The sequence below is a fragment of the Hippopotamus amphibius genome, chromosome 4 (assembly GCF_030028045.1).
Source record: "Hippopotamus amphibius kiboko isolate mHipAmp2 chromosome 4, mHipAmp2.hap2, whole genome shotgun sequence".
In the NCBI taxonomy this organism is placed as follows: Eukaryota; Metazoa; Chordata; class Mammalia; order Artiodactyla; family Hippopotamidae; genus Hippopotamus; species Hippopotamus amphibius.
The window spans coordinates 47,748,892-47,775,321 of record NC_080189.1 but is presented as its reverse complement, the minus strand read 5'-3'; the positions used below and the strand labels follow the sequence as shown (position 1 = coordinate 47,775,321).

The 26,430-nt window shown below is 43.1% G+C and overlaps 1 protein-coding gene and 1 non-coding gene across 3 annotated transcripts in view; one reads left to right on the top strand and one right to left on the bottom strand.

The window, feature by feature from the left end:
- The window catches only part of WIPF3 (WAS/WASL interacting protein family member 3), a 95,117-nt gene that overhangs the window by 34,550 nt on the left and 34,137 nt on the right, over positions 1-26,430 (top strand). For both annotated transcript variants that reach the window (XM_057733679.1, XM_057733678.1), the window contains exon 3: positions 25,182-25,314. In XM_057733679.1, coding sequence (XP_057589662.1) covers positions 25,182-25,314 — 133 coding nt within the window. The remainder of the gene's footprint in view (positions 1-25,181; positions 25,315-26,430) is intronic.
- Positions 14,417-14,542, bottom strand: LOC130852882 (U6atac minor spliceosomal RNA). The gene has a single exon (XR_009053583.1). It is a non-coding gene; the product is annotated as a U6atac minor spliceosomal RNA (small nuclear RNA).

The following is a 26,430-nucleotide window of genomic DNA, read 5'->3' as shown; positions in this document are numbered from 1 at the left end:
TACAGACTGGGAACTGAATCCCGCTGTGCCAGTTATTAGCTCTATGGTGTCAAGCAAATTACCTAGTGTTGACTTTTAAAAAAATGCACAACATGAGAGTTGCGAGTTGAGTTCATTTGGGGCAAAATTAAGACTGTAACCCGGGAGACAGCATCCCAGATAGCTCTGAGAAACTGTTCCAAAAAGGCAGAGGGAAGATTAGTATATATATATTCTGGGTAAAGGAGGAGTACATGCAATCAAACACATTTTTTTGTAGGGGGTTTCTGCTAGTCGTGAGGAGTAGAGATCACCATGTAGGGATTTAGTTCTTTTCTAGATATGAGGAGATGCAAGGGTTGGACTCATAAAATCAGCTCCTGAAAACATCTAACTATCTGAAGACCTGTTCTGCCCATCCTCCAAAGCACAGAGTGCCTCATTCCTGGTCTCCACCCTGAATTCCCTTCAGGGGATGTGGAAGGTCAGTAGCTACAGCAGCACAAAGTGATTTAATTCTTGTACAGGCAGATGACAAGTTCCAATTTATAGTTGACACTAACAACTCTGAGCCTGTTTCCTCATCTGCAGATGGGAATAATAACCACCAGATCTTAGGGCTCTGCCCCTAGAGTAGAAGCTCCAGGAAGGGAGGGATGTCTGTCTGTTTTGCTCAGTGTATCCTCAACACCTGAGCAGTGCCTGCATGGAATAGGCATTCACCGTGTATATGTTGAATGCACGAATCATGGGATTGTCGTGAGGATCTAGTAAGATAGCAAGAGACGCTGTTGTTTACCCAGTGCCTGCTTAGTCAATGGCAGCTACTCATCTCAGGGACCAGGAAACAAATGGGCAAGTAACCAGATCTGGGACTAAGTTGAGGGCAAGGCCTCCTGTGGTCAGTGCTGCAGGAGGTCAGACACCAAAGAAGTCAAGATCAAGGCTGGGAGCCTGAGTTTTTCAAAATAGGGAGTCAGGCCAGCAGTCTGAAAGTAGTCCCAAAAAGGAGGGCCGAGGTTACCGTTCCTAGGCTTCAGGGGCTCCAAGTCCACGGTGCCGGTACCTGTTCCTGCAGCATGAGCTGAAGTGCTGGATGCTTTGCCTTCTCACCTCTCACGGGCCTGCACTGCAGTGAGTGGCCTGAGTCCATGGGGTCCCAGTGGGAGGCACCTGGCCTCAGCCACAGATTAGAGAGAGCAGTGAGGCCTTGGCGGTGGGACCGCGGCCGTGAGTGAGGAGTACACGGAGATCCGGGGGTGTCCTTAAGGATCCACTCCAGTGAAATGCAGCCTGATGCAAATACGTTAAACATTTAGAGGAGGCTCTGTTTTCTCAGCTGCTGTTTGGTTCGTCATTTTACAAGCAGCTTCAGCAGTAGCAGGCCAAGAAGCTGCCTAGGGGAAGGGCACATGTTTCCCTGGAAGGTTTAATGGTGATGCTTGTGCAAGAATTCTAGATTGCCTGGCTCTGAGCCCCTATCTGTTAGAACAGTGAAAGATGTTTCCTTTGGGCTTTGGGGCAGTTCGGGGATGCTGAGATTCAAATGCTATGGCTTGGTCTTTCTCTGCCTAGCCCAAACTTTCATTTAAAACTTTACTGTTAGACCAGGGGAATTTGAACACTGATGGGATATTGGTTGATGTAAAGAAATTATAGTTAATCTTGTTTACTAATATCATTACATTTTTAAGAGCTCTTCTCTTATTATACGATGTTGGATGTATGTTTTTTAATAAGCAGGGATTTGGGGGAAAGCAGGTCAGGGTAAAGATAGAACAAGACAGGCTGTGAGTTGATAATTGTTGAAGCTGGTGTTGGTATATGGGGACGTATTATACTACTCAACTCTTGTATGTTCATGTTTCATAATAAAAAATTTTTAATGGACATCAACAACCTCAGAATTTGCAAAGTAGAGATGATTTAACCGAACCAAGGAGGGAATTATTCAGCATGCTTTCCCTAATTCAAATGGATGTTTGAGACCAAATAGTGCATGCTTTTTAATTTTAAAAAAGTAAGACCTATCGAGGCATAGGATGTCTGCTTAAAATGATCTATGTTGCCTACTTCCCCCACATAATCTGGCTCCTGGTTTTCTAGGGATTAACATTAAGGTTTTTTACGCCACTGCCAGCAGAGGTGTCATCTCTAATCATTGAATTGATTTATGGAATTTTTTTTTCCTCCTAAGACTTAGAATTGTAACAGGTGACTTCGAATCGCAGTGTCAGGGACTATGAAGCTGGTGGTCACAATCTCCCTTGCTACTTTTTATTTAAATCAACCTTGAGACCTCGTGCAAACACCAGATAACTAACAACGGTTTGTGAAACTGTTGCATGTACTGTCCTGTGCCCGGGTACAAGGACACCTGGCACTAGCTGGTGTTTTCTCCTCAGACACAGCACAGAGGACGTGGTGGGAATTATTGAAGCAAAACTTTCCCAGCCGGCAACTCTTCTCAACACCAAGGTCACCCAGATATGGAAAAATTTTCACCTTCAGCATTCTCCCCCCTCTAACTAAATGCCTCTTGTGGTTGTTTGCTGAAGGATTCCAGAGGATGGTGAGGGGAAACGACCTTTAAAACCCATTCTGAGGCAAAACCTTTGGCCATGGAGATACCTTGGAAAGTGTGTTATGGCTTAAAAAACCAAACAGAAGAAAATGAAACAAAACCTTGTGGGTTCCTGAGCAGGTGAACAGCTATTCTCAAGAGGTCAGATCATAGGCACCCAGGGACTTTTTTAAACCTTGCAACTGTAAAATACAGATTTTTTTTTTTAGCCTTTTTGGCATTGCAGACTGTCAGATTTTCTGAAAGATATTATTGGTTTGACTGGAAGGGAAAAAAAAGTACAATAATGCTGGGGCTGGGATCTGTGACAGGAAGGGAGTGCAGCCCGCCCTGGAGGCTGGAGGCTCAGCACACAGGGCCGAGGGGCCCAGCACAACCCACGCCTATAGCTCAGGGGCCCCTTGTGCAACTGGGGGCTGGTAAATGAGTTGCACTTTTTTGCCATTAATTCACAACTGTTGCTAAAAATTGCTCACAGAAAGCGCATTGTTGTATCCAATGGAAAGGAAAGGATTTTTTGAAAAAAGAAGCCAGTTGCTAAGGGAGGAAGACTTACTGGAAACATGGCCTGTATTTGCTCACTTCTTCAAAGGCTGCCATGGTGATCTGGACCTACCCAGGGGAGCACGTCACCCTCCTTCCGCACCTTGAGAGTCACTGCAGAATCCTAGGGTGGAGATGGGGAAAAGTGGAAAGTCACCACCAATAATAATGATGATTCCAGGGGGGCAGAAAGCACTGTGCCCAGTGGGCACACCTGTGCTGCCCCTGAGCAGTGGGAGGACACCTGAGCTGGTGAGGGAGGGCTGCAGGCTTCTGTGTCAGATGGACCTGGATCCAAGCGTACTGGGTACTGGAACCTGGGCAAATCCTCTTAGACCTGTTTCCTCACCTGTGACATGGAAGTAATAATACTCTATGGGGTGGTAGAGGAATGAATTGAAATGATACTTTCAAAACATCAGCCCAGTACCTGACACAGACAAGTATGCCAACTTGTTAGCGACAGCCCCTCCCCCATCCCCTGCACCCCGGCTTAGAGCACAGGCTCCCTGGGTGTCACACTGTTCTCTCCAGGAGTACAGTAAACTCTCCCTGGTCACATTCAGCTATGCCAGGCCCTGCCTTGTCAGTTCCATCCACCTTACTGGGATTTGATCAAGGAGCCTTCAGTTTCTATGCCAGGAAAGGCTGCCTCAGGAGGATACTGAGAAACGGGATGGGGAGACAGAGACGGGCTAGTTCCCTTTGCCCCAGAGCTCTCCACAGCAAGATGGGAGGGTTATTTCCTGGTATCCAAGATTTTTTCTTTGGCACAATGGTTTTCCCATTTCCATTTCAGTAATTTCTCAGCACATGCAAACTCACACAGCAGCTCCTCTTTCCCTTCTTGGATCCATCCCTTTAACGCAGCACCTTCCTTTTTTTGACCAGATATTTCATTGATACAGCTGTGCCTGACTCTCATCTGGAAAAAGCCATGGCTGCTTCTCCTCACCAGGGCCATTCAAGACCACAGCCTCCCTCCACTAACGTATGTTAGCATGAAGAATATAGTTTTGTGTTCAAGGCACATAGATTTTCCACTAGTAACAGGGCCAGACTTGGCCTGTTTGGCTTGGATAAGAGCTGTAGTCAAGTGATTGACCCGGAAGCCTCAGTAAACTGTGTGAAGTTCAATAGGGTTCCTTCCTGCTGCATTCTAGTACATGGGGTGCAATCTGTCGTCAAGATCAGCCACATGCCCTTGCAGGTTGGGTGACTCTGAGCAGGGGCCCCAGGCGCTGAGCTTCCTGCACATCTGCCTCACCCATGCCCTCTCTGTAACCTTGGACTTTTCTACGCTTCACCTCTCAGGTTGCACAGTGGACAGTCCTATAGGGAGAGATGGGGTCGCTGTTGATTTTCTTTTTATGCCATTTTGCTTTTGCTTTGTTTTCTTTTAGTTGTTGCTAGGTAATGCTTTAAGAGAAAAGCTCTCCTTAAGGTTTAAACATGTTCTTTAAATACTGGATTCTTGAGTGCAGAATGGGGGGAGGCTAGGTAGGGGGAGAAAAAGGGACTTGACCACATCTCACCAGCATCCTAGGAAGAATGCGAGGAACCAGTGAGATTCCATATGAAAACTCAGAACTCACACAAAAGCACACGCACCCTGGGTTTAGCTCTTAGGTGAAATGAATGGACATATAGCAGCTGTATTAAGACACATCATTCTGGAATGTGTTACTTTAAGGCCCAGACCCAGGAGAACCAAGACCAGCAAGAATCGCCCAAGCACCCAACTCCCTAACTCTCTGTTTTGACATCCAGAGCACTCATCCTCAGCCCCCACCTCCCACCCGCTGTAACTTCTTGTGTGTTGTCACTTTCCTGGTAGCGGTTCCCTTCTTTACCTCAGGAATCAGTGCATTTCACCAAACCTCTGGTTCTCTTTGCTGCCAAATATAGTTGCCCACTACAAAATACTTGGGGTTTCGGACACAGACCCATGATGATGGCCGCGTTTCAGGTTGGGAGGACAGGCCTGGAAAAAACAGGGAGTGCATTCAAAGTCACTCGTTGGCATGGGCACTTTTCCACAGCAATTAAAATAGTACCTGTGTAGTATTACTCAAAACAGTGATCCTCTAACGTATTGCTGTGAACAACTTGAGAATTGAACACACACCTTCCCATGGAGTCACATTTGATAGGTAAGAACATTGTGAGATAGGTAAGAACATTGTCTAATTTGGGGTTTCCCTAAAAGTAGACTCGGAGACAAAGGTTTGGGCCTAAAGTAGTCTATTTGGGAGGTGATTCCCAGAAGCTCTGGCAAGGGAGTGAGGAGGCGAGATAGTGGAGGGAAGAAAGCCTTGGAGAGTGTGCGGGGAGCCTGGCTGCCTCCTGCAAGGGCACCTGGGAGCCCGCCTGGAGCTGGGCCACTGAGGGGCTGGGGGCTGGGGGTTTATCCACCGGTTCCTCTTCCTTTCGGCACTTCCGGCAGTCCTGCAGGGGCCAGCATTCCCATCTGGGGAACTCCCTCTGGCAGAGACCAACGGCAGTTAGCACGCGTGGGAACTGTGACGCCAGCCTCGGGGATAGGCTGAGCGGGTATGCGCAGGGCACCTGCACACCTGCTCATTGTACTTACCTCGACTCGTAGAGGAAGAAACTGAGGCATAGAGATGTAACAGCTTTGCTCAGAGTCACCCAGGTGATGGTCTTTGGGCTCTTTGGCCTGCATGCTGTCCCTTGCACCACGTTGCCTCTGAGGCTGTGGCTATGGCAGAGATGGCAGGGACAGCCCCGAATGGCCATTTCTGATAGTGCTTCTCACATTTCGGTTTCTACAGTGGCCTTTGTATGACTGGTGTGGCCCTTCTTTTAGAGGCGACACAGCAAAGTGGTTAAGACTTCTGAGCCAGACTTCCTGTGTACCTTTTTGGGAAATTGTGTGGGCAAATTACTTAAACTTTTTGTGCCTCGGTTTTTTTCTCTATTAGAATACTATCCACTTCACCATGTTGATGTGAAGACTGCATGAGTTAATACGTGTCAAGTGCTTAGCAGGGAATAAGGACCATGGACGTGTTGGTTGGTGGTGATGTTATTGTGCCTGTGGATGCTCTTTTTCCTTTTTATTCACGTTTCCCAGGCTTTAGAGTTCATATGGTGTCATTGCAAAACAAAAGCTCACATTTCATTGCCACATTCATGTCTGGGAAGCATCTGGCTTAACCATCATTACCATCATTACACTTCAGGTGATTTATCATCTGTCTTTACTGCACATTGATAAACTCCCTAAGGACAGAGATTGTGCCAGCCTTGCCCTTCGTGGAATGAGCAGTGCCGAGTGTGGTGCCTGGCCTTGGGGGCTGCTCCGGAAATTCACATTCAGTGAATGAGAGCACACCGTCCCTGGGGCTTGATGGTGACAGCAAAGCTTATGTTACACAGCCAGGCCACCTGTTGGTGGTGACATCAAAATAAAAAGAATTTTAAAAGTTGTACCAGAGATGTGCTCCTCCCAGAATTTTCTCTGTATTTATAGAACACTATTCTAAGGCCCTCAAAAACATTTTCAGCTGTGGCTCAGTTCTTTAATCCTCAGTGAGATGAAGTTGGAAGCTAAAATATGGAGAGTGGCATTCCGATGTGCAGTATTGACATCTACCAGTAATTATCAGTATTACAGTTTCGTTATGGATAATACAATGTGACAATGAGCGGGCTAATTTTAACATCTGTTTGACCTTGACACACTGTTATAATGAGTCAGGGTCAAATTGGGTATCCTGTTTTACAAATGAAGAACTCAGACCCACTGAGGCATTAAGGGGACCCTAAAGCAGAACAAGCAACTAAGCCATGTTGCTTGTTCACGGTTACCAAGTTCTCTTTAGTAAATGTCAGAGGCCCCCAGTAGTGGGAAGTGGATGATGGTTATACAGCCTCGACACCAAGTCATAGACCCAACATGTTACGGGCTGAATTGTGTCCAAACTCATATGTGACTGACAGGGTCTTTAAAGAGGAAGCTAAGGTTAAATGAGGTGATTAGGACGGGCCTTAATCCACTATGACCAATGTCTTTATAAGAAGAGATTAGGGTACAGACACACACATGGGGAAGACCGTGTGAAGACACAGGGAAGAGATGCTCACCTGCAAGCCAAGCAGAGAGGCCTCAGGAGAAACCACCCCCGCTGACCCCTGGATCTTGGACTTCTAGCCTCTAGGACTGTGAGAAAATAAATTTCTATTGTTTAAGCCACCCAAGCTGTGGTTCTTTGGTATGGCCACCCTAGCAAACAAGTACACAAGGCCTGTATTAGTAGACGGGGGCAGAAACTGCTCTCCGGCTCCCACGGCTCAGTGACGCGCAGCCTCTGTCCTCTCTGCTGCTCCACCACACCCGGAGGAAAGGTCCGTTGGGGCAAATCTAGTTCCAGAGTCAGCCCTCCCCAGACAGAACCCACATCTTGCATCTTCCCTTCCTGCTGTGTATGCTCATCCTCTCCCCCAAGGTTTTGCCCTTTTTTCTGTTTTGTTCTTACTTGTTCTGTTTTGTCTCATTTTGTCTGCTACTTAGGAAATGCAGAATCTCTGATTAGCAGGGGCCTTCTGCCTCTGAGACCTTATTTAAAGGCCTTTGCTCCTAATGACATGAACTGCTGAGTGTGCTGCAGAAGTAATGCATTTCAGAATCAATGAACAGATAACTTCTATTTCTAGAAGCTTATATGGAGAGTCGTGTCTAATCCTTGCCACCTAAGATCGTTTTAGCATCCATTATAGGACTGTCTTTCAGCCATCACAGAGCAAATTGCTCTGCTTGCAGGCCACACAGAGCTGTGGACTCCCTACTTGGGACCATGTTGTTACTGATTCTTGCTGGAATGATGGGGCGCAGTTATGGCTGGAGTGGATGGGTACACCCAGGGTACGCCCCGCTGGCTCTTAATAGAAAATGGGATCATACCCTTGGACAGAAGGTAGATGGGGTGGGATTCATATCATGTAAGAACTTTGTGGGCAGTGTAAGAAGTTTGAGAAATACTTTTTTTTTTTTTTACTTTAGTTATGTTTCATTAGTAAATCTTAAAATCTACCAATCAGTAGGCATAAATTACTCTAATGTCTGGGGGATTTTTGCAAATCATTGTTCTAGGCTGTGAGATTCCCAAATCAGTGGAAACTGTTGGTCTCTACCTTCGGATAAAACACATGAAAAGATAAGAATACAAAGTAATATGTATTCATTGCAGCAAGGACAAAAGAGTGTAGGTTAACCAGAACTGAGTGATAACAGACCATAATCATTAAGGGATTGGGTTAAAATAGCTGTCTTCTTCAGCAGAGTGGAAAACAGCCCAGGCAGTGCCCAGGCACTCACTCCAGGTACTTCCACACTCCCTCAATTTTGCACGCTGGGAGCCCACCTCACCTCATCTTGTCCTGGCTCCATGACATAATGCAGTTAGACTTCACTTCCTCATAACCCAGCATTTCAGAAGTGAAACCAAGTTGTTTCTTTATAAAAAAGAATCATGACACCATTTTCCCCAATTATTTGAGAAAAACATAAATGAATTTATTCCTCTTGATTTTTATTTCATTATGCTCTACCTCATTCCACAAAAAATTGACACAGCCATTGTTTAAGATACTGCTTCCACAAACATTTCCTAAACTCTCCACCGTACTTGGCTTCTACAGATTTTTTTCTGGTTTCTCGTGTATTTAATTCATTGGTTAATGAAACAAATCAGAAGTTCTGTACAGGCGTCTCCCAATTCAGTGGTAAAAGCCACCTTCCAGATCTCCAACTCCTGGGGACCAGCTGTGGGCCATTGGTGTCATCTGGGGCATCCACTATTCCTTGAGCCCCTCTCGCCCATGACTTTGATGACTAGAGTGCTTTACTATTATGAGTTTCTTTAAAATATTTCCATATAAGCACTGGAATGTCTCTGTCTGTGTATGTGTGTGTCTTGACTTTTTAGTAGACTATTTTTTTAAGCAGTTTTAGTTTGGCCGAAAATACAGAGAATTCCTTTTTCCCTCCTGTCCCCACGGACACACAGCCTCCCCCCTATCAACATCAGATTTTGCATCAAGATTTAAATTCTGTGGTTTATTAAAGGTTCGTTAACTTTAAAACCATCCCTTTGATAGTGTTGTTACTCAAAATGAACAGAATAAGTACCAAAGATTAGTGGGATTTTTAAAACGTATTTAAAAATGGTTTATGTAATATTAATTTTTTACTGTCTTACATTCATACATTGTAATCATATTTTCTGCCAGCACAAGTATTATTGGTTCTTAAAATGGAATTATATGTCCTAGAGATCAGAGGAGAAGCTGGCACATCAAAGGCAGTTAATGTTTGTTGACTCCATTGATATTCTATTCCTTAAAGAGTCTTGTGATTCTAGATACTTCGTCATCTGAACAGACTTCAGCCTGGAGGAAGAATGGCTGTCATCACTGGTGCCAGTAGCCTGGTAGTCTTTAAATGGCCTTTCCCCGAGCAGGACTGGAGCCTTAGATTAGAGTGAGGGGTTGACTTCACTGAGATGCCAAGTAGGCAGCAATCCATCAGTGCAAAGGAAGGACAGTAGACAGGGAGATAGCTCAGTTTGCAGAAGCAATGGTTGCACCACTCTGATTACATATAGCTTCAATCAGCAGGCCTAATTTTAGGAGATGTAAGACAAAAATACAGTTGTGCAAAGTGAACTAAAAATAGCCCCCTCCCTTATTCTGTTATAATTCACTTCCTCAGATGATAGGTCTGTTCCATTTAAGCAAAAATCCTTCCCTATCATAATTGTCATAAGGATGTTTTGATGATTATTAAGAACAATGAAAGCCTACATTTCATCCTGATTCATTGCAGCTGTCATGACCTTCTGTCTATTTCCGCTCTCCTCTAGAATTGCTGGCATTCAGTGAAACAGATGCTGCTGTATTTTTAAGGGAGGGTTTGAGGTGGCCCCATTTTATTAAAAATATACAAGGAGTGTCATTAATAAGAGTATGTTGTGTGAGTCACACTTTGGAGCCCTGGCAGGCCCCTCCCGTGATTCTTATGACAAAAATACTTATTTTAAATTCACACTGTACTTTCATATTAAATAACAAATTTTATTTTAGTGAATTTTGGGGAGTGTTTATTATCTATAAGGCATTGTGCCGAGCACTGGAAGGATTGATTAAGACATAATTTCTGCCTCAAGGAACTTGCTTGGGGAGGACAGATGCACATCAAGATGTGAAACATATGTTCTCAGCAACTGGCACCGGAATTCTTCTTAAGGAGGGACCTGTATTTGGGAGCATAACTTTGTAAACTATGAAGAGGTGGGGTGGGGCGTGGAACTTGAAGGCAGGGATGAGGCAATAATAAGAAGGACTAAACGGCACCACAAGAAGCAAGGGGAAGAATTTGCTTTGTTCTAAAGAGGTTGAGCAGAGGGAAAAGATGGTTAAGAAGGGAGTGAGAGAGAGGAGCCAAAATACTGGTTTGAGATGGGTGACTAAGGATGCTGGGCCAGATGAATCCTCCTATATTGAGATGATGAGTTGCCATGTAAGGGCCAGGGATGCCCAGTGCTCAATGTGAGGTTGCTGCCAGGAATCTGGAAGCAAGCATGCCCACGAGGCATAAATGCCCTTTAAATTGTAGAAATCTTTGGGAGGGTTTGGGATTCCCAAGGGCATCAAGAATGACTCTGGGCCAGTCTCCTCTAGCTCTCAAGGGCTCAGGAAACCTCAGCTGATATCTGCTTATGTGGGTTAAACTTCTAAAATGTATGGCTATTATACAATAAGTGGATCAGTTGAAATGCAAAGAATTAATTCTGACTTAGATTAATTTAGGCTTCTCCAAAAGAGGCTTTATAGCTAGGCCTTGCAAGATGAATGTGATTTTAACTGGCAGAATTGGAGGAAAGGGGCATATCATCCAGAGGGAATACATGAGTCTTGACCTTGAGATACCAAGTGCGTGACCAACACAGGGTATGGGGAACTGGACCAGGTGGGTAGGATATAAAATGTGTGGGGTGGAAGGTGGAAACATGGACTGTGGTCAGATTCTAGAAGGCTGTAAACACATGCCAAGTGAGTTTTATCCTATTTCTGTGGATGCCTCATCTAGATCTAAAGAGGAAAATTGGAGAAACAACATGAAAGTTTAACTGTAGAGTGGAGATTTTGAAAGTGAGAGGCATATGATGAGAGCATTAACATTCGTGACTCTCAGACTTCCCACCTCACCTGCATATCTGAAGGCTGACCTACTCCCATTGCTAAGAAGGGAGCTGTGGTTTAAGTGTGGGGAGAAGTGAAGCATGGACACAAAAAGTGGTGGTGGGACTAGGAAAGGTAGTAGGAATTTGAGATACATTTTGGAAGTAAAGTTGCTAGTAGACAAATTTGGCAAATCATAGAATGTCGAGTGTGATATAAGGAATTCTCAGTTTTGAAGTGGTTGACACAAAGGACATTGCTGAGATCCCTATCACAAGAGAAGTAACAGGTGTACAGATGTGTGTGTGTGCATGTGTGTGTGTGTTTGGGGGATGATATGGGGAAGATGGTGAGTTTGTTTTGGATGCGTTGAGTTTAAGGTACTAGTGGGACACTGACGTGGAGACGTCCAGCAGTCGGTTGGACACATAAGCTTGGGGCTGCAAACTCAATGCATTCTGAGGTGACTGATGTGTGTTGCATAAATGCCAGCAAGACCCAAAGGTAGATTGAGTAGATTCCAGGTGTTTCTGTTCTGCTGGCATATTCCTGAAGCTTACCCAGCAAGTGATACGTAAGAGTGTCTGGCTTCCTTCCCCCTGCTCTGTCCCTGCCCACAGGAGATGCTCAATGCATTTTGTTGTAGAGTGAATGAGAGCAGGAGTCTCAGCTTGGCAATGCTAGAAGTAAGGAGAAGAGTTTATACTTTTCTTGCAAATTATGGCATAGAAGTACCTAATTTCCTGTATTTACTGATATTTGACCTTTTGTCCATATCCATCTAGGTATAACAAATATTTTCCTAATAACAGAAATATAACTTTACAAAAGAGGTTTAAAAATACATAGGGAAAGGACTTCCCTGGCGGCGCAGTGGTTAAGAATCCACCTGCTAATGCAGGGGACACATGTTCGAGCCCTGGTCTGGGAAGATCCCACATGCTGCAGAGCAACGAAGCCTGTGTGCCACTGAAGAGGAAAATTAGAAATTTGCACTCAGCTAAAAATAACTCCAGGCTCATTCTGCTTTTGTAAAATATACTTGCTGCGCAAAAAGGAAAAACAAAACCAGGATGACCTAGCAATCAAATGTAACCATAAGATGTTTTGCTAAATATGGAATGTTCTGCACCTGCTCTTATAAGTTTCTGTTTGGAAACTTCCGTGCTCTGTAAACCAAGTAACCAATCTACCAATGCTAACTGTAATGTGCACTGACCCCTATAAAAGTAAAGCTCACCCTGAGCTCGGGCCCAGAACTTTGGAGCATTAGCTCATCTGGGGCCATTGGCTTAACAAGCCTGAGTTCTCCAACCCTCCAAGTGTTGTGCTTGGTTTCTCGACAGACTGATTTCTGCAATACCCCAACTACTGCACCCGTGTAATACAGCTACTGAGCCCGTGCGCTGCAACTATTGAAGCCCGCACACCTAGAGCCTGTGTTCTGCAACAAGAGAAGCCACCTCAGTGAGAAGCCTGAGCACCACAGTAAAGAGTAGCTCCCACTCGCCGCAACTAGAGAAAGCTCGCGTACAGCAGCGAAGACCCAACACAGCCAATAAATAAAAATAAATAAATAAATAAATATTTTTAAAAATACATAGGGAAAAAGGCGGAGAGAAAGGTGAAAGAACCATATAGTCTTAATCCTGCCTTCTTTCTTTTGTTTGTTTCTTTTGACCCATTACATAATATTTTATACTACTTGGTCTGTTATTTGTTTATTTATGTTAGATATTGATTATTATTTTTTCATGTTGGGGGGGTGTCTTTGACTCTACATTTCCACATAATTTTTTCAAAATTGAAATTAAAAAAAATTTAATACAATTTTTAAAGCTTACTTTCCACTTACAGTTATTACAGAATATTGGCTGTATTTCCCATGTTGCATGACACATCCCTGAGCCTATCTTGCACCCAGTAGTTTGTACCTCCCACTGTCCTGCCCCTATACTGCCCGTCCCCTCCCTCCCCACTACTAACCACTAGTTTGTTCTCTACATCTGTGGTTATGCTTCTTTTATGTTATATTCACAGGTTTGCTGTATTTTTTAGGTTCCACATATAAGTGATATTATGCTGTATTTATCTTTCTCTGTCTGACTTTATTTCACTTAGCATAAACATCTTCACACACACATCTTCTTTATCCATTCATCTGTTAATGACAGATTTCTTCCATATCTAGGCAATTATAAATAATGCTGCTGTGAATGTTGGGGTGCATGTATCTTTTTGAATTAGTGTTTTTGTTGTTTTTGGATATATACCCAGGAGTGGAATTGCTGGGTCATTTGGTAGTTCTGATAATGTTTTACCAGCTCTCTGGGAATCCCTTAGCCCAGTAAGTTGACACACAAAATTTACCATCAAACTTTGTAACTTTAAAGAGTACACTTTGAACTCCTGTTGGTTTTGGTCAGCATTTGACATTACGTTTGGACCCTCTGTTTTGTGAAATGAGGTCATTGGTGCCCATACCACTTGTTCTATCTCTTTTCTGTCTTCCACTTCCCAAATTTTCTCAGCTGTATTTTCTGGGGTTTTTTTAGCACTTTATTGGAATATAATTGCTTTACACTCTTGTACCAGCTTATGAGGTACACCAAAGTGAATCAGCTGTATTTATACACATATCCCCATATCCCCTCCCTCCCGCGACTCCCCCCCCCCCACCCTCCCCGTCCCGGCCCTCTAAGGCAACACCCATCATTGAGTTGATCTCCCTTTGTTATGCAGCAACTTCCCACTGGCTATCTATTTTACGGTTGGTAGTGTATATATGTCTATGCTACTCTCTCACTTCATCCCAGCTTCCCCTTTGCCCCCCACCTCCCCCATCCCTATGTCCTCCAGTCCATTCTCTGCATCTGCATCCTTATTCTTGTCCTGTCACTGGGTTCATCAGTACCACTTTTTTTTTTTTTAGATTCCGTGTCTATGAGTTAGCATACAGTATTTGTTTTTCTCTTTCTGGCTTACTTCACTCTATATGACAGACTCTAGGTCTATCCATCTCATTACATATAGCTCCATTTCATTCCTTTTTATGGCTGAGTGATATTCCATTGTATATATATGCCACATCTTCTTTATCCATTCAAAAAACAGTGGTTAGATGCCACAAAGTAGGTGGCAGTGCCTTAACCGTATGCGTGTTGTCAGGATCGAGGGCCTCTTCCATCATTGTCAAGGGGAGTGCTAACCTTCTCTCCTTTCATACAACAGTATTTTGTTTTTAGTTTTTAAATTAGCATATAGTAAGATTTTTCCCTTTTTCAGGGAACGGTGTCATCCCTGTGAATTACGTATAACACACATAAAGATTTGCATAACCACCACCACAATCAGATACAGTATGTTTCCATCACCCAAAACCTCCCCAGTGCTACCCCTTTGTCGTCACACCCTCCCCATCCTTTACCTCTGATCTGTTCTCTGTTACTCTAGTTTTGCCTTTTCCAGAATGTCTTTGAAATATAATCATACAATATGCAATTACATGAGCCTAGCTTCTTCACTTGAGATTCATCCATGTTATGTATGTCAAGGGTTTTTCCTTTTTATTTTCTTATTTTTATTCCATTGCTGGGTGTATTTTATACGTTTAATCCATTCACTCACTGAAGGGCATATGGGTTTTTTTCTGTTCTTGGTGATTGTGAATAAAGCTGATATAAGCATTTGCGTACAAGTTTTTGTATGAACATATGTCTTTGTTTATCTAGGGTAAATACCCAGGAATGAGATTACTGGGTCATATGTTAAGTGTATGTTTAACTTTATATGAAACTGCCAAACAGTTTGCTGGAGTGGCTGTACCATTGCACAGTCCCATCGACAATATTTGAATTCCAGTTGTTCTTCGTTCTTTGTCAGATTTTTGTTCTGTTTTGTTCTGTTTAGCCATTCTAATAGGTGTGAGGTGGTATCTCATCATGGCTTCAATTTGTACCCCCCTAATGGCTAATGATATTGAACATCTTTTTATGTTTTTATTTGTTTTCTATATATCCTCTTTGGTAAAACATCTGATTTTTTTAACTAGGGTTTTTTTTTCCTTACTGTTGAATTTTGGGAGTTCCTTGTATACTTGGATGCAAGTCCTTTGTTGCATCTACAATTTGAAAATATTTTCTCTGTCTGTAGTTTGTATTTTCATTCCCTTAACAGTGCCGTTCCCAAAGCAAAAGTTTTAAATTTTTTCTAAAGTCCAATGTAGTAGTTTTTTCTTTTATAGGTTGTGCTTTCTGTGTCTTGCCTGAGAACTCTTTGCCAAACTCTAGGTCATAAAGATTTCTCTGTTTTCTTCTAAAACATGTTATAGTTTGACATTTCACATTTAGATCTATGATCCATTTTGAACTAATTTATGTATAAGGTATGAGGCTTAGGTTTAGTTTCATTTCTTTGCATAGATGTGTCCAGTTGTTCCAACATCATTTGTTGAAAAGACTAGCCTTTCTCTATTAAATGCCTTTGCACCTTTGTCAAAAATTAGTTGACTACAATTGTATGAGTCTGTCTCTGAATTCTCTATTCTATTCCATTGATGTATGGATCTATTCCTTTGCCAGTCATGCCATCTTGACTACTGTGCCTATAGTGAGTCTTAAAATCAGATAATGTGAGTCCTCCAGCTTTTACTTAGGCAAATTTGCCTTGGGCATTTAGTTCCTTTCCCTTTCTATATGACTTTTAGAATCAGCATGTCTACATCTATTTTAAAATCTTGTTGGGATTTTCATTGGCATTGGAGAATTAATCTATAAATCCATGCGTCTATAAATATCTATAAATCTATGGGTCTTTACTATGCAGAGTCCTCCAATTCACGAAAACAGTATATATCCTCATTTCTTTAGGTCTTCTTTATTTCACCAACATATTAATGGTATTTAGAATCCATATCCTATGCATATTTTGTTTGACTTATGCGTAAGTATTTCATTTGTACTCGGACCTATTTTAAGGTATTATGGGGTTTTTTTTAATTCCAGTTTCCAGTTGTTTATGAGTAGTATATAAAAATATGATTAATTTTTGTGTTGACTTTGTATCCAATAACCTTGCTAAACTCACTTGCACTCACTCTTTGTGTATTGAAATTTTCTACATAGAAAATCATGTTGTCTGTGAGTATGACAATTTCATTTCTTCCTTTCCAATCCATATGCCATTTATTTCTGTGCTTTACCTTATTGTACCCACTAGGACTTCCATTTATGGTGCTGAATAAGAGTGATGAGAGGGAATATCCTTGTTTGGTTCTGATCTTAGGCGGAAAATATTTCATCATTAACTAGAATGTTAGCTATCATTTTTTGGTTGATGCCCTTTATCTCCTTGACAAAGTTCCCTTTCATTCCTACTTTGATGAGAGTTTTTGTCATGAATGTATGTTGAATTTTGTCAGATATTTTTTCTGCTTCAGTGTGTGTGATCATGTGATTTTTCTTCTTTAGACTGTTAATATGGTGGACTTTATTGATTGATTTTTCTATATTGAACCAGACTTGCATTCTCAAACTAAACCCCACGGAGTTGTCGTTTATTATTCTTTTTATATATTACTTGATTCTATTAACTTCTTCACAGTTAAGGATAACAACATTTGCCTTCTGTTATGTAACCATAATTAAGTGTTTCTTCTTTTGTCTCTAAAAAGTCTCTAAAAGTTGAGGCCTGTAGCGGTAAGGTAACTTGCCTAAGTTATGCTGCTAATAAATGGTGGATCCAGGATCCCATTCAAGATGAGGGGACTCTGGAACCCTCATTTTTAACTACAAAAGAAGGCTGTCTCCTACTGATAGAGGGTTGATGGGCCCCTCCAAGGGTGACTCACTCTACCAGGACTGCTTGGCCAGTGGCAAACTGGACCCAGATGCTTCCTTAAGTGGTAACTCAGCCAGATCGGAATAGTAAATTGTAGAAGTGACCCTTGAGCCCAGCTCTTTCCACTATACTGTACTGCCTTCTTAACACCTAGCCAGTGAATAGACTTTTGACAGCCCAACAGTACCAAAGGAAGTAGCCAGAGAAGAACAAAGGATGTCAGGAGCATGGACCACAGAGGCATCGAAAGGGGTGTGAAGGATCACCTGCAGGCCAAAGAAGGACTCCTTGGGTGCTAAATAGAGAAGGAAGGGCCTGCCACTCTTCATCGATGGGGCCCAGATTTGGAGTGAAGTCCAAGGGTAATGACAGAATTATAGAGCACATATACTGAGCAGCCTAGGTCTGGTGACCTAGGTGCCAGACCCAGAGGGGTTTGGAAGCAGGTTCTGGAATGGATGAGAATATCATCAGATCCAGCAGTGAGACCCTTTTAGTGCTGTCCTCGGGCTAAGCTGTGAGTCATTGTTTCTCTAGGATCCAGTCTAAGTTCAGACCCAGAGGCTTCTGTTGGACTCCCCATCCAAAAGACCCAGAAAAACGACTATGAGAAAAGAAAGTCTAGATTCATTTACACTATCATCTATAATAGGTGAAATACTTTGGAAACATCTTGAACTTTCTAGAAATTTTGGAATTTCCCCCCTTTTGGTTATTTTTGTTACCTTTGTCTCCTTTCATATTTGAGCAGTGCACATAATCTTTATCTGTTTCATAGTCAACAAAGGGAGGCCATATGCTGAAAACCCTGCATTTTTCCCTATAGCCAGCAGGGGGGTATGAAAGGAGAGTAGAGGGCCTAGGTGGACCAACACGGTTGGCCCACGCAAGCTTCTGTGTTACCTGAAGAGGGAGTTTCAGATACAAGCTATTTACAGTTGAGGGTATCAGCCTCACAGTGTAGGGTTACTCTAAGCAGTTTCCATTTTAAGTGCTCTCAGCCCTCCCCCTGCCAAGAAGGCTGCTGGCTCACGTTTAATGCAGTAATCAGACTGTTCTCAGAGTCCATCATTTGGCCTTGGCTGTCCTTTCTGGCCCTGGCAGAGGCCTAGCACTTAGCTCCTTGGGCCCAGGCTCTCTCTCTCTGCCCTTCCTTTTCCTTCTGACAACCTTCCCTGCCCCCTCCTTCCTACTCTGGCTGTCACACTCCATGTGAAGCAACATCTGCTGTGGTCCCGGGCAAGAGGGCAGTCGGACCACTTCCCCTACTCAGCTGCCGGCTTGCCATGTATTTCCTGGGTGTGCAGCCTTCACTGTTCTCCTGAGTGATGTCATTACTAAGAGGTGAATGGCATGGTGGTTAAGAGATCCTGACTTGCCTGGGCTCGCCTCTCAGTTCTCCACTTATTAGTGGTAGATAGACTACTTCTCCTCTGTGCCTCATCTGTAAACTGGACATAATACTTATAACTAGTATGTACATCATGGGATTGTCCAAGTGCCCTTTAAATGAATGAATACTTGTAAAGTACTTGGAACAGTGCCCAGCACACACAAATGCCTTCCAGTTTCTTTGTGTTATTGCTGTTGCTGTCACCGTTTGCATGTTGCAGCTTCCTTACCCAGAGTCCAAAGTCACCTCTGGGTGCATACTAAAGAGAAGGAACCAGATCTCAGTGAAAGTTGATTATTTCAAATGAAAGAGAGGAAGAAGACACAGGTTTCAAGCTCCGATGAATGGGAGAAAGCCTTTAACAGAGACAGTAATGCTGCGAGTGATAAGCTGGAACTGATGACAATAGTGTTATTTCACTAGTTTGCAAATTAATCTGCTGGGATGGGAGCATGTTTCTTTTTGGCAGCACTTTTTGTCTAAAATAAATAGAAGATATGAAACCTCAACCAGTTTTTGAGACATTATTCCAACTATGTATTATTTCTTTGCAATTTCCAGTACCAGGCCGTTGACTACCAATGCTGGGCTCTTTTTTTAAGTTTACAAAGTTGTTCTTTCCAGGTCCAACATAGGTTTTAAAATCAGGCTTTCTCATAATTTAAATTTTAGTCTTAAAAGCCTGGGAATATTGGCATCATCGAATAAGAGAGAATGGTGCTGAATCCCCATTTCTCAGGACAAAGTGACCAAAGGATAAAAGTATGAAGACAGTTTGAAGAATCAGGGCTGTGGTATAACCTCAAAGGCGGTGGCTTCTCTTCCCATACCTGCATGTTTTGTTGGAGCAGACAGATGTCAAAAACCCAGGGGCTTAAAGTTTGTATAGAGTTCATTTCAACAAAATACTGATCACAGTTTTTTGTTTTATTTTAAAGCTGGATATGCTGGTACTAAAAAAGGGATGACTTATTTTTTGCATGCCAAGAGTTTCCACAAAAAATAAGAGGAAAAACAATCTATGAAAGCTATAATATTTGGCAAGATATGAGTAGTGCTATAGAGAATTATAAAGGATGTGCTTTGGAGGGGCTGTGTATCATGTAAGGAAAAGACTAGTTGAAGAAGTTTTGAAAAAAAATCTTATATAAAAAACTGTTTTTGATGCAGAGCTTAAAGGAGAAGTAGAAGTTTGGGCACGTACAGCAGTGCTGGGGCAGCGGGAATATTCCCAGAAGAGGCAGAAGCATGAGCACAGGCTTGGAAGTACAGTTTGTAGAGAGGGAGGGATTGCCATACAGTGGAATGCTTTGTAAGACTGGTGAGGGTAGAAAAAGTTGGCATTTATAGGTATATTCAGGGTAGCATACAGAAATGCCGTCAAGCCCAGCAGGTGATATTAATGAGATCTTTGAATTTTTTAATCCAAGGGAAATGGAAAACCATTGCAGGTTTTGAGCAGAGTCATCTGATCTGGATGGCAGGGACACTGCTGAGGGTAAGCATGTTGTTTTAGGCACAAAAAAGGGGCTCCTTATCTGGCCTTCCAGGATCAGGAGGCTTCCTGGAAAACAGCCAAGAGACAAGTGTGAAAAGAGCAGAGAGATTAGCTCAAGCAAAGGTCCAGAAGTGAGGAAGGCTCAAGAAGTGGAACATCTGGGCTGGTCACTAAGGGCCTTGTGCAACATGAAGGGATTTGAACTTGATCCTGAGGGCAGGGGAGCCAGCAAAGATTTTTATGGAAGGGAAGGACATAGTAAGAGACACGTCCCCTGTGCAGATCACTCTGGTGGCTATGAGGAGGAGGGCAGGACAGGAGGCAGGAACACCAGGTGAGGGAATCCAGAAGTGCTGGTGGCCTGCATTAAGTGAGCATCACAGGGATGGAGACGAGGAACCAGATTCTAGCATAATCACTCAGGAAAAATCAACAGGACTTTGCAGAGTGGCTGTTGAGAATGAGGAAGAGGGAAGGGTCTGAGATGGCCTCCAGGTCCTTGCGCAAAGAGGCAGCTGCCAGCATATGGTAACCAAAGTGATGCCAGTGGATGGGATGACTGATGGATGGACTTCTTCATGGGTGTAGAGAATAGGACCAGACTCCCCATAGCCTATAGCCCCAACGAGAGGGTCCTAACTCTGCTTTACCTCCTGATAAGGAAGTGGCACTGTGTGAGGTAGCTCTGTACTCCACGTAACAGTCCTGGGTCTGTAGACAGTTGTTTAAGAAACCAGGCCTTATGAAAGGAGGATAGAAGGTATTTGGGTTTTTGAAAATGAGAAATGCAACTGTTAGATCTCAAAATGCCTCATTCTGGAACAGCCTGACTCGTGCACATTTGGGGTACAGGGAACATTGTGTAGGCCTAACAGGGGAAAGTTCATTTTCTCTGAAAATATTTCCTGTCTCTCTTTTGGATCTCAGGCTCTGGATTCTCCTACATAAAGATGGTAGCAGCAGGAGGAAGGCAGTGCCACTTCTGGCTGTCCTTGGGATTCAGATTTAGTAAAGAAATGCAAGTACCCTAGCTACGGATACCTGTCTGCCGCCAAGTTTGGAGGAGGCAGGAGGAGGCTGAGGACTGGGCTTGTGAGCAGGCTGAGTACCTGGAAACCTGAGTACTAATTTGAGGTTTAACAGACACATTGGAGAAGTTACCTTAAGGAAACTGCAAGGCTGGCATCCCACTGAAATAATTGGGTTTAGATCATCTTTGAGGCAAAGAACCTGCTAGATTTGGATCAACCTGCTAGATTTTGATTAGTGTTTCTCACAGAAACTGATATCAGTCAGACAGATGTAGTAATGGCCTAGGGTGGCGGGGTCACAGATAGCAGGAGGACATGCATTTCATTCCGTTTGGGCTGGACCGCCATCCCCCTCCCACAAACTACTGAAAGCTGAACACCTCATGTGTTGGAACAACGAATGGATATGCAAAAGTTTTTACAGTTTATCAAGACAAGAGGACAGACACCTCATCACCCTTGGCCCAGTTAGTACTGTTTCTGATCTTCCTGGTTCATTTCAGTTTTTCAGCCTGTGTTTGGCAGGGCCGTGGGCTAATCTGCATTACTGTTCTACTGTGCATCCTTTTAGGATCCGGGCTATTCCATTGGAAGCTTGCTTTAGGAGAAATGAGTCAACAGAAGCTTTGCATGGAACTCAAGAAATTGCCACGCTCGATAACAATGTTAAGAAAGAACAGGAGCAAACTTTGAAATGATGTTATAGTTTCTGGTTTTGTATGCAGGAAGACGGGGAGGCGGATTTGGTGGATATATTTGCCATGGGAAAAGTGTTCAGGACTGACTCTCTCTCTCTTGATTATATTTTTAGTGGAGTTGCCAATAATCAGGATTTACATAGAATAAAAACCCAGTGAACATTTGAAAATCCTCTCTTTGCTGTTTCTGTATCCTGTAACCACGGTAACAAGATTTCTTAGGCTTGCAGATTTTTAAGAAAGCAACTTACGGTTGAATTGTTAATAAATGTTGAAGCTGGAATAGAAACAACTGTCGCAGTAAAATATGGTCTTCAGTGTCAAGTGAATATGTCCTCAGATGTCCTTTTGTACAAAACTTAAGCTGTGGTCCCCTTAGCCGTGAAGTTATTCCCTCTTTCCTAGCTCACAGGAGAGGATTGAAGGATACTAATATCAGGTGAAGGAGAGCCCTCTAGTGGAAAATCATCAGGGCAGACAGTGGCACGGGAGAAAAAGCAGAGAAGTCAAGCAAGGAATGTGATTTAGTCCAGCAAGTTGAACTGCAAACCGTAAATATGATGGGACTTGCCATTTCCTCCTGCTGATTTGGAAGATGTTTATCAACACGTCTGTCATGTGGAATTGTCAAGAATGTAGTGAGGCTTGTGCTAAATAGGAACTCAAATTAAAATCTTTATTCCAAGGATGCACAGTGTTCTTTATAGCCCTCACCTAAAAAGTTTTAGATGGGCAAGGCCAGGGAGTGGGGGATGAATTTTGGTAATAAATTTAAAAATCGACTCTAAAGTAGATGAGATGAACACCCCACCCCCACTCAGGGATTGTTAGAGATAGGGTTCCAGTTCCTTCTCTAAACAGAAGGCAATTCATTGTGTTGTTTATCTGATACCTAGCAAGAAAATTACGAAGCACTTTCACCCCCTAATCCCCGACCAAAATATGTGCCTGAGGTTATATTGTCAGATTTTTACAAAAATGTTCATACTCTCTTGGCTAGGGTCATGATATTTCTGTTGGCCCTTTATTCCTGTTACTAAGTATTTGTAAATTTAAGAGGAGACTTTAAAAATCTTAAAATTTTGTAGTTTAAAATGACTTATTGGCTCATGGTTTATAGAGAGAGATTTTAAAAATCATGTTGTGTGGGAAATACCCTGCTGTACCTGTGCATTCACACATACGCTCCTAAAAAATGTACATCATTTGGGTTGGGGGCCCTGGCTTACAGCTCTGTTCTTGGCCACCATCCGTGAGCCCCTCTCAAGGGGTCAGAAAGCATGTTTCCAGGCAACGAGAAACTGACTTGAAGCTTGTGCCCTTTGAAACCTGTGTAAGATGCATCACCTGTGCAGTAGAGTCAGCTGGTGAAAATGCGGACTCATCATCACCTTTTAGCTAAAAACCACAATTGCCTTCATTTCCAGTCTGTGAAACTGGAGAGTCTCTGTCTAGTTGGCAAACCTAGTTTGTCCTTTTCTGACAGATGGCCACATGGAGAAAATGGCTATAGCGAGAGCTTGTAAATCCTACGTGTCCTTCAAGGACCATCTAAGGTCTCTTATCTTCCTTGCAGCCTGCTCAACCTGACAAATATGGCCTTTCTGAACTCTCGGGGGCTTTCTCTCTGTGAGGCTCACGTGGACGCTCAGTCACATGCTGGGCTGTGTGGTGGCCTAACTCCTTGCATATACCAGATGCATGTACCAGGGGTCCTGTCTCCCTGGTACATGCATCTGCCCTTGAAGGCAAGGCCAGTGTATCATGCATTCTGGGTTTAGTTCATTCACACTCATTCATTCATTCATCCAATAAACAGGGTTGTTGTTTTTTTTAGGATGAATTAAAATATTGGTTATTTAATGTTTTGTTAATAACATAGCTATTTCCTAGGTTACTAGGTTCTACCATCTAGATATTTAAACATATGCTCATTAAAAAATATGTGATTTTGGGTTGCACAACAACCTGAATGTACTTAATATCACAAGACTGTACACTTAAATATGGTTAAACTGGTAAATTTTCTGTTATATATATTTTACCACAATAAAAAATTTAATGAAGCGTGATTTCTAAAAATTCAATATTTTCATTATTTATTTGCGGGGGGGTGGAATGCAGTGGCAATAAACAGTTTTTGAGCCCATCTGGGGCCAAGTTTTACTCTCTGGATATGTATTGGTGAACAAAACTAACAAGATCTCTTTCCTGAGAGAGTCCTGTCAGGGTGGTGCACCTTCAGCTCATAACCACAACTGGAAATGTTCCACGAGGAAAGATAAATATAAATGTATACACTGTGATAAAACTTACAGAGGAAAAAGGAATACGGTGCCCTTAGAGCGGACCCTGGGTAGCCTTATTTATGGTGGGGTCAGAGAAGGCCTCCAGAAGTGGTGATGTTTAAGCTGAAGAGCAAAGACATGGTATTCCCTGTACAGCAGGTGCTAAAAAGTATTTCTTACTTTGAGAAGTATTTAACCAGCTCTCAGGTCATGGGGTAAAATATTAGTAACTGCAGAGGATCCTCCTGGCTGTGTCTTCCAGTGCGACCCCACCCTTTCCTTATTTGCCACAACGTGTGTATGTTCTCTATGGTGTCCCTGGTTCTGGTAGCCCATAGAGACCCTGCCCTGTTAGCACAGGCTATAGTGAAAGTGAAACAGTTGCACCTCAGTGTTCCTTGCAGAGATAGAACAAAGGTTATTCTCGTGAGCATATTTACAACCCACGCTAGCAGTCTAGAGGACACTTATCCTAACCAACACCACGCCCTTGATTACTGTAGTGCTTCAAAATAAAAAGTGCGTGGCCTTTGAAATTCAGCACATCTGGGTTTGAAGCTGGCCCTGTGACCCTGAAGAGATTTCATAGTCTGTTTTCTCATCTGTAAAATGAGGGCAAGGTTTTGTGAGGATTAACATAATGCACCCAGACACAGAGGAACAGGCAGTCTCTAAACCTTCATTGCAAGCTCCTGCACTTCTTTCTTTCTGGATTTGGTCCAGGAGGGGAGCTGGGGACACCAGGCAGGGTATTCAGAACCTGGGAGCAGGAGTCAGGAACACACAGACAGAAGCCCAGATAAGTGGGTGGGGCTCACCTAGGAGGAGGAAGAGGGGCCATGCATTTTGGGCTCCTTAAGACTTACGGGAGTTTGAGCACAAGAAAGAGTCTGTTATAGGTCCCCCAGGAGAGGGATGTGAGCAGGGCAGGAGGTAAATGTCCCTCAAGACCTGAGACCCATAGGTAACTGTATTGGTGACATGGGCCTTGAGAGTGGTGCAGGGGAGGGCAAACCAGGGAAGGCAGGAAAGTATGGGAGGAGAAACTTACCTCAAATAGGACATATGGTTTATCTGCAAATGTTATATGTGATTATAATCAAATCCCTCTTAATCCTTTACAGATAAGTACAGATGCTTCCAGCTTGAGAAGGGCAGATCCCAAAGGTCGAAGTGCACTGTTGGCTGATATCCAGCAAGGAACTCGCTTACGAAAAGTCACGCAGATCAATGACCGCAGTGCCCCGCAAATCGAGAGTAAGTGAGCGTGTGGGCCAGGCCTCTAGGGGCCGAGGGCAGGCTGCGAGACACGCCTGGCTTGCTCAGAGCAGGGGCCACAAATGCTACCCAGGACACACATCAGGCCATCTCAGACCTGCTCAATGTTCAGTCCATGTGGGAGAGAGCTTCAGAGCTACGTTTCCAGGTCTGCAAATGGTGTATAGCATATCTACCATCACTTTTCAAATGCTTCAAAGAAAACTTCATGATAAGATGATTTTTTAATTGTGATAAAGTACACATAATATAAAACGCACCATTTTAACCATTTTAAAGTGTCCAGTTCAGTGACATTTATCCATATATATTCACAAGGTTGTTGCAACCATCACCCCTGTCTAGTTCCAGAACATTTCCATCACCCCAAAAGGAAACCCACACCTATTAGCAATCCCTCCCTACTCCCTCTTCCCCACTCCCCCCCACCCCACCCCGCCCCGCAGTCCCTGGCAACCACTAGATCTACTTTCTGTCACTATGGATTTGCCTATTCTGGAAAGTTCATACAAATGGAATCGTACGATATGTGGCCTTTTGTAACTCGCTTCTTTCGCTTCCCGTAATGTTTTCAAAGCTGGCCCATGTTGTAGCGCACATCAGCGCTTTACTCCTTTTCATTGTTGAATAAGATTTGATTGTATGGACGTACCACATTGTGTTTCTCCCTTGTGAGGTAACATATAAAGATTTACCCTGTGTCAACATAATCCTCAAACGGAATGAGAGAAAAAGTCAAGTCTCAACATTAACAAAGGCAGAGTTTTTCCTTTTCACGAGGAAAAATATTTCTGCCAAATTCTCTCATAGGATCATAGGACTGTAGGTTTCTATGTCTTCTAGAGTATGATGGTGTAAAAGGGTCCTGCGCCTGGGTCAGATGACCCATGTTGAGTTCTGATTCTGCTACCGGGCAAATCAGGGAACCTCTCTGAGGCTCAGTTTGCTTATCTGCAAAGTGGGGGAGATAATAATACCTGCTCTCTTTTTTTGTCAAGATTGTTGAAGGCTGAAATAATATATGCAGAAATATTTTTCAGTGTAAGGTATTATTATGTCTCCATAGTTTTTTTTGCAATGATACGTGGTGGTAAT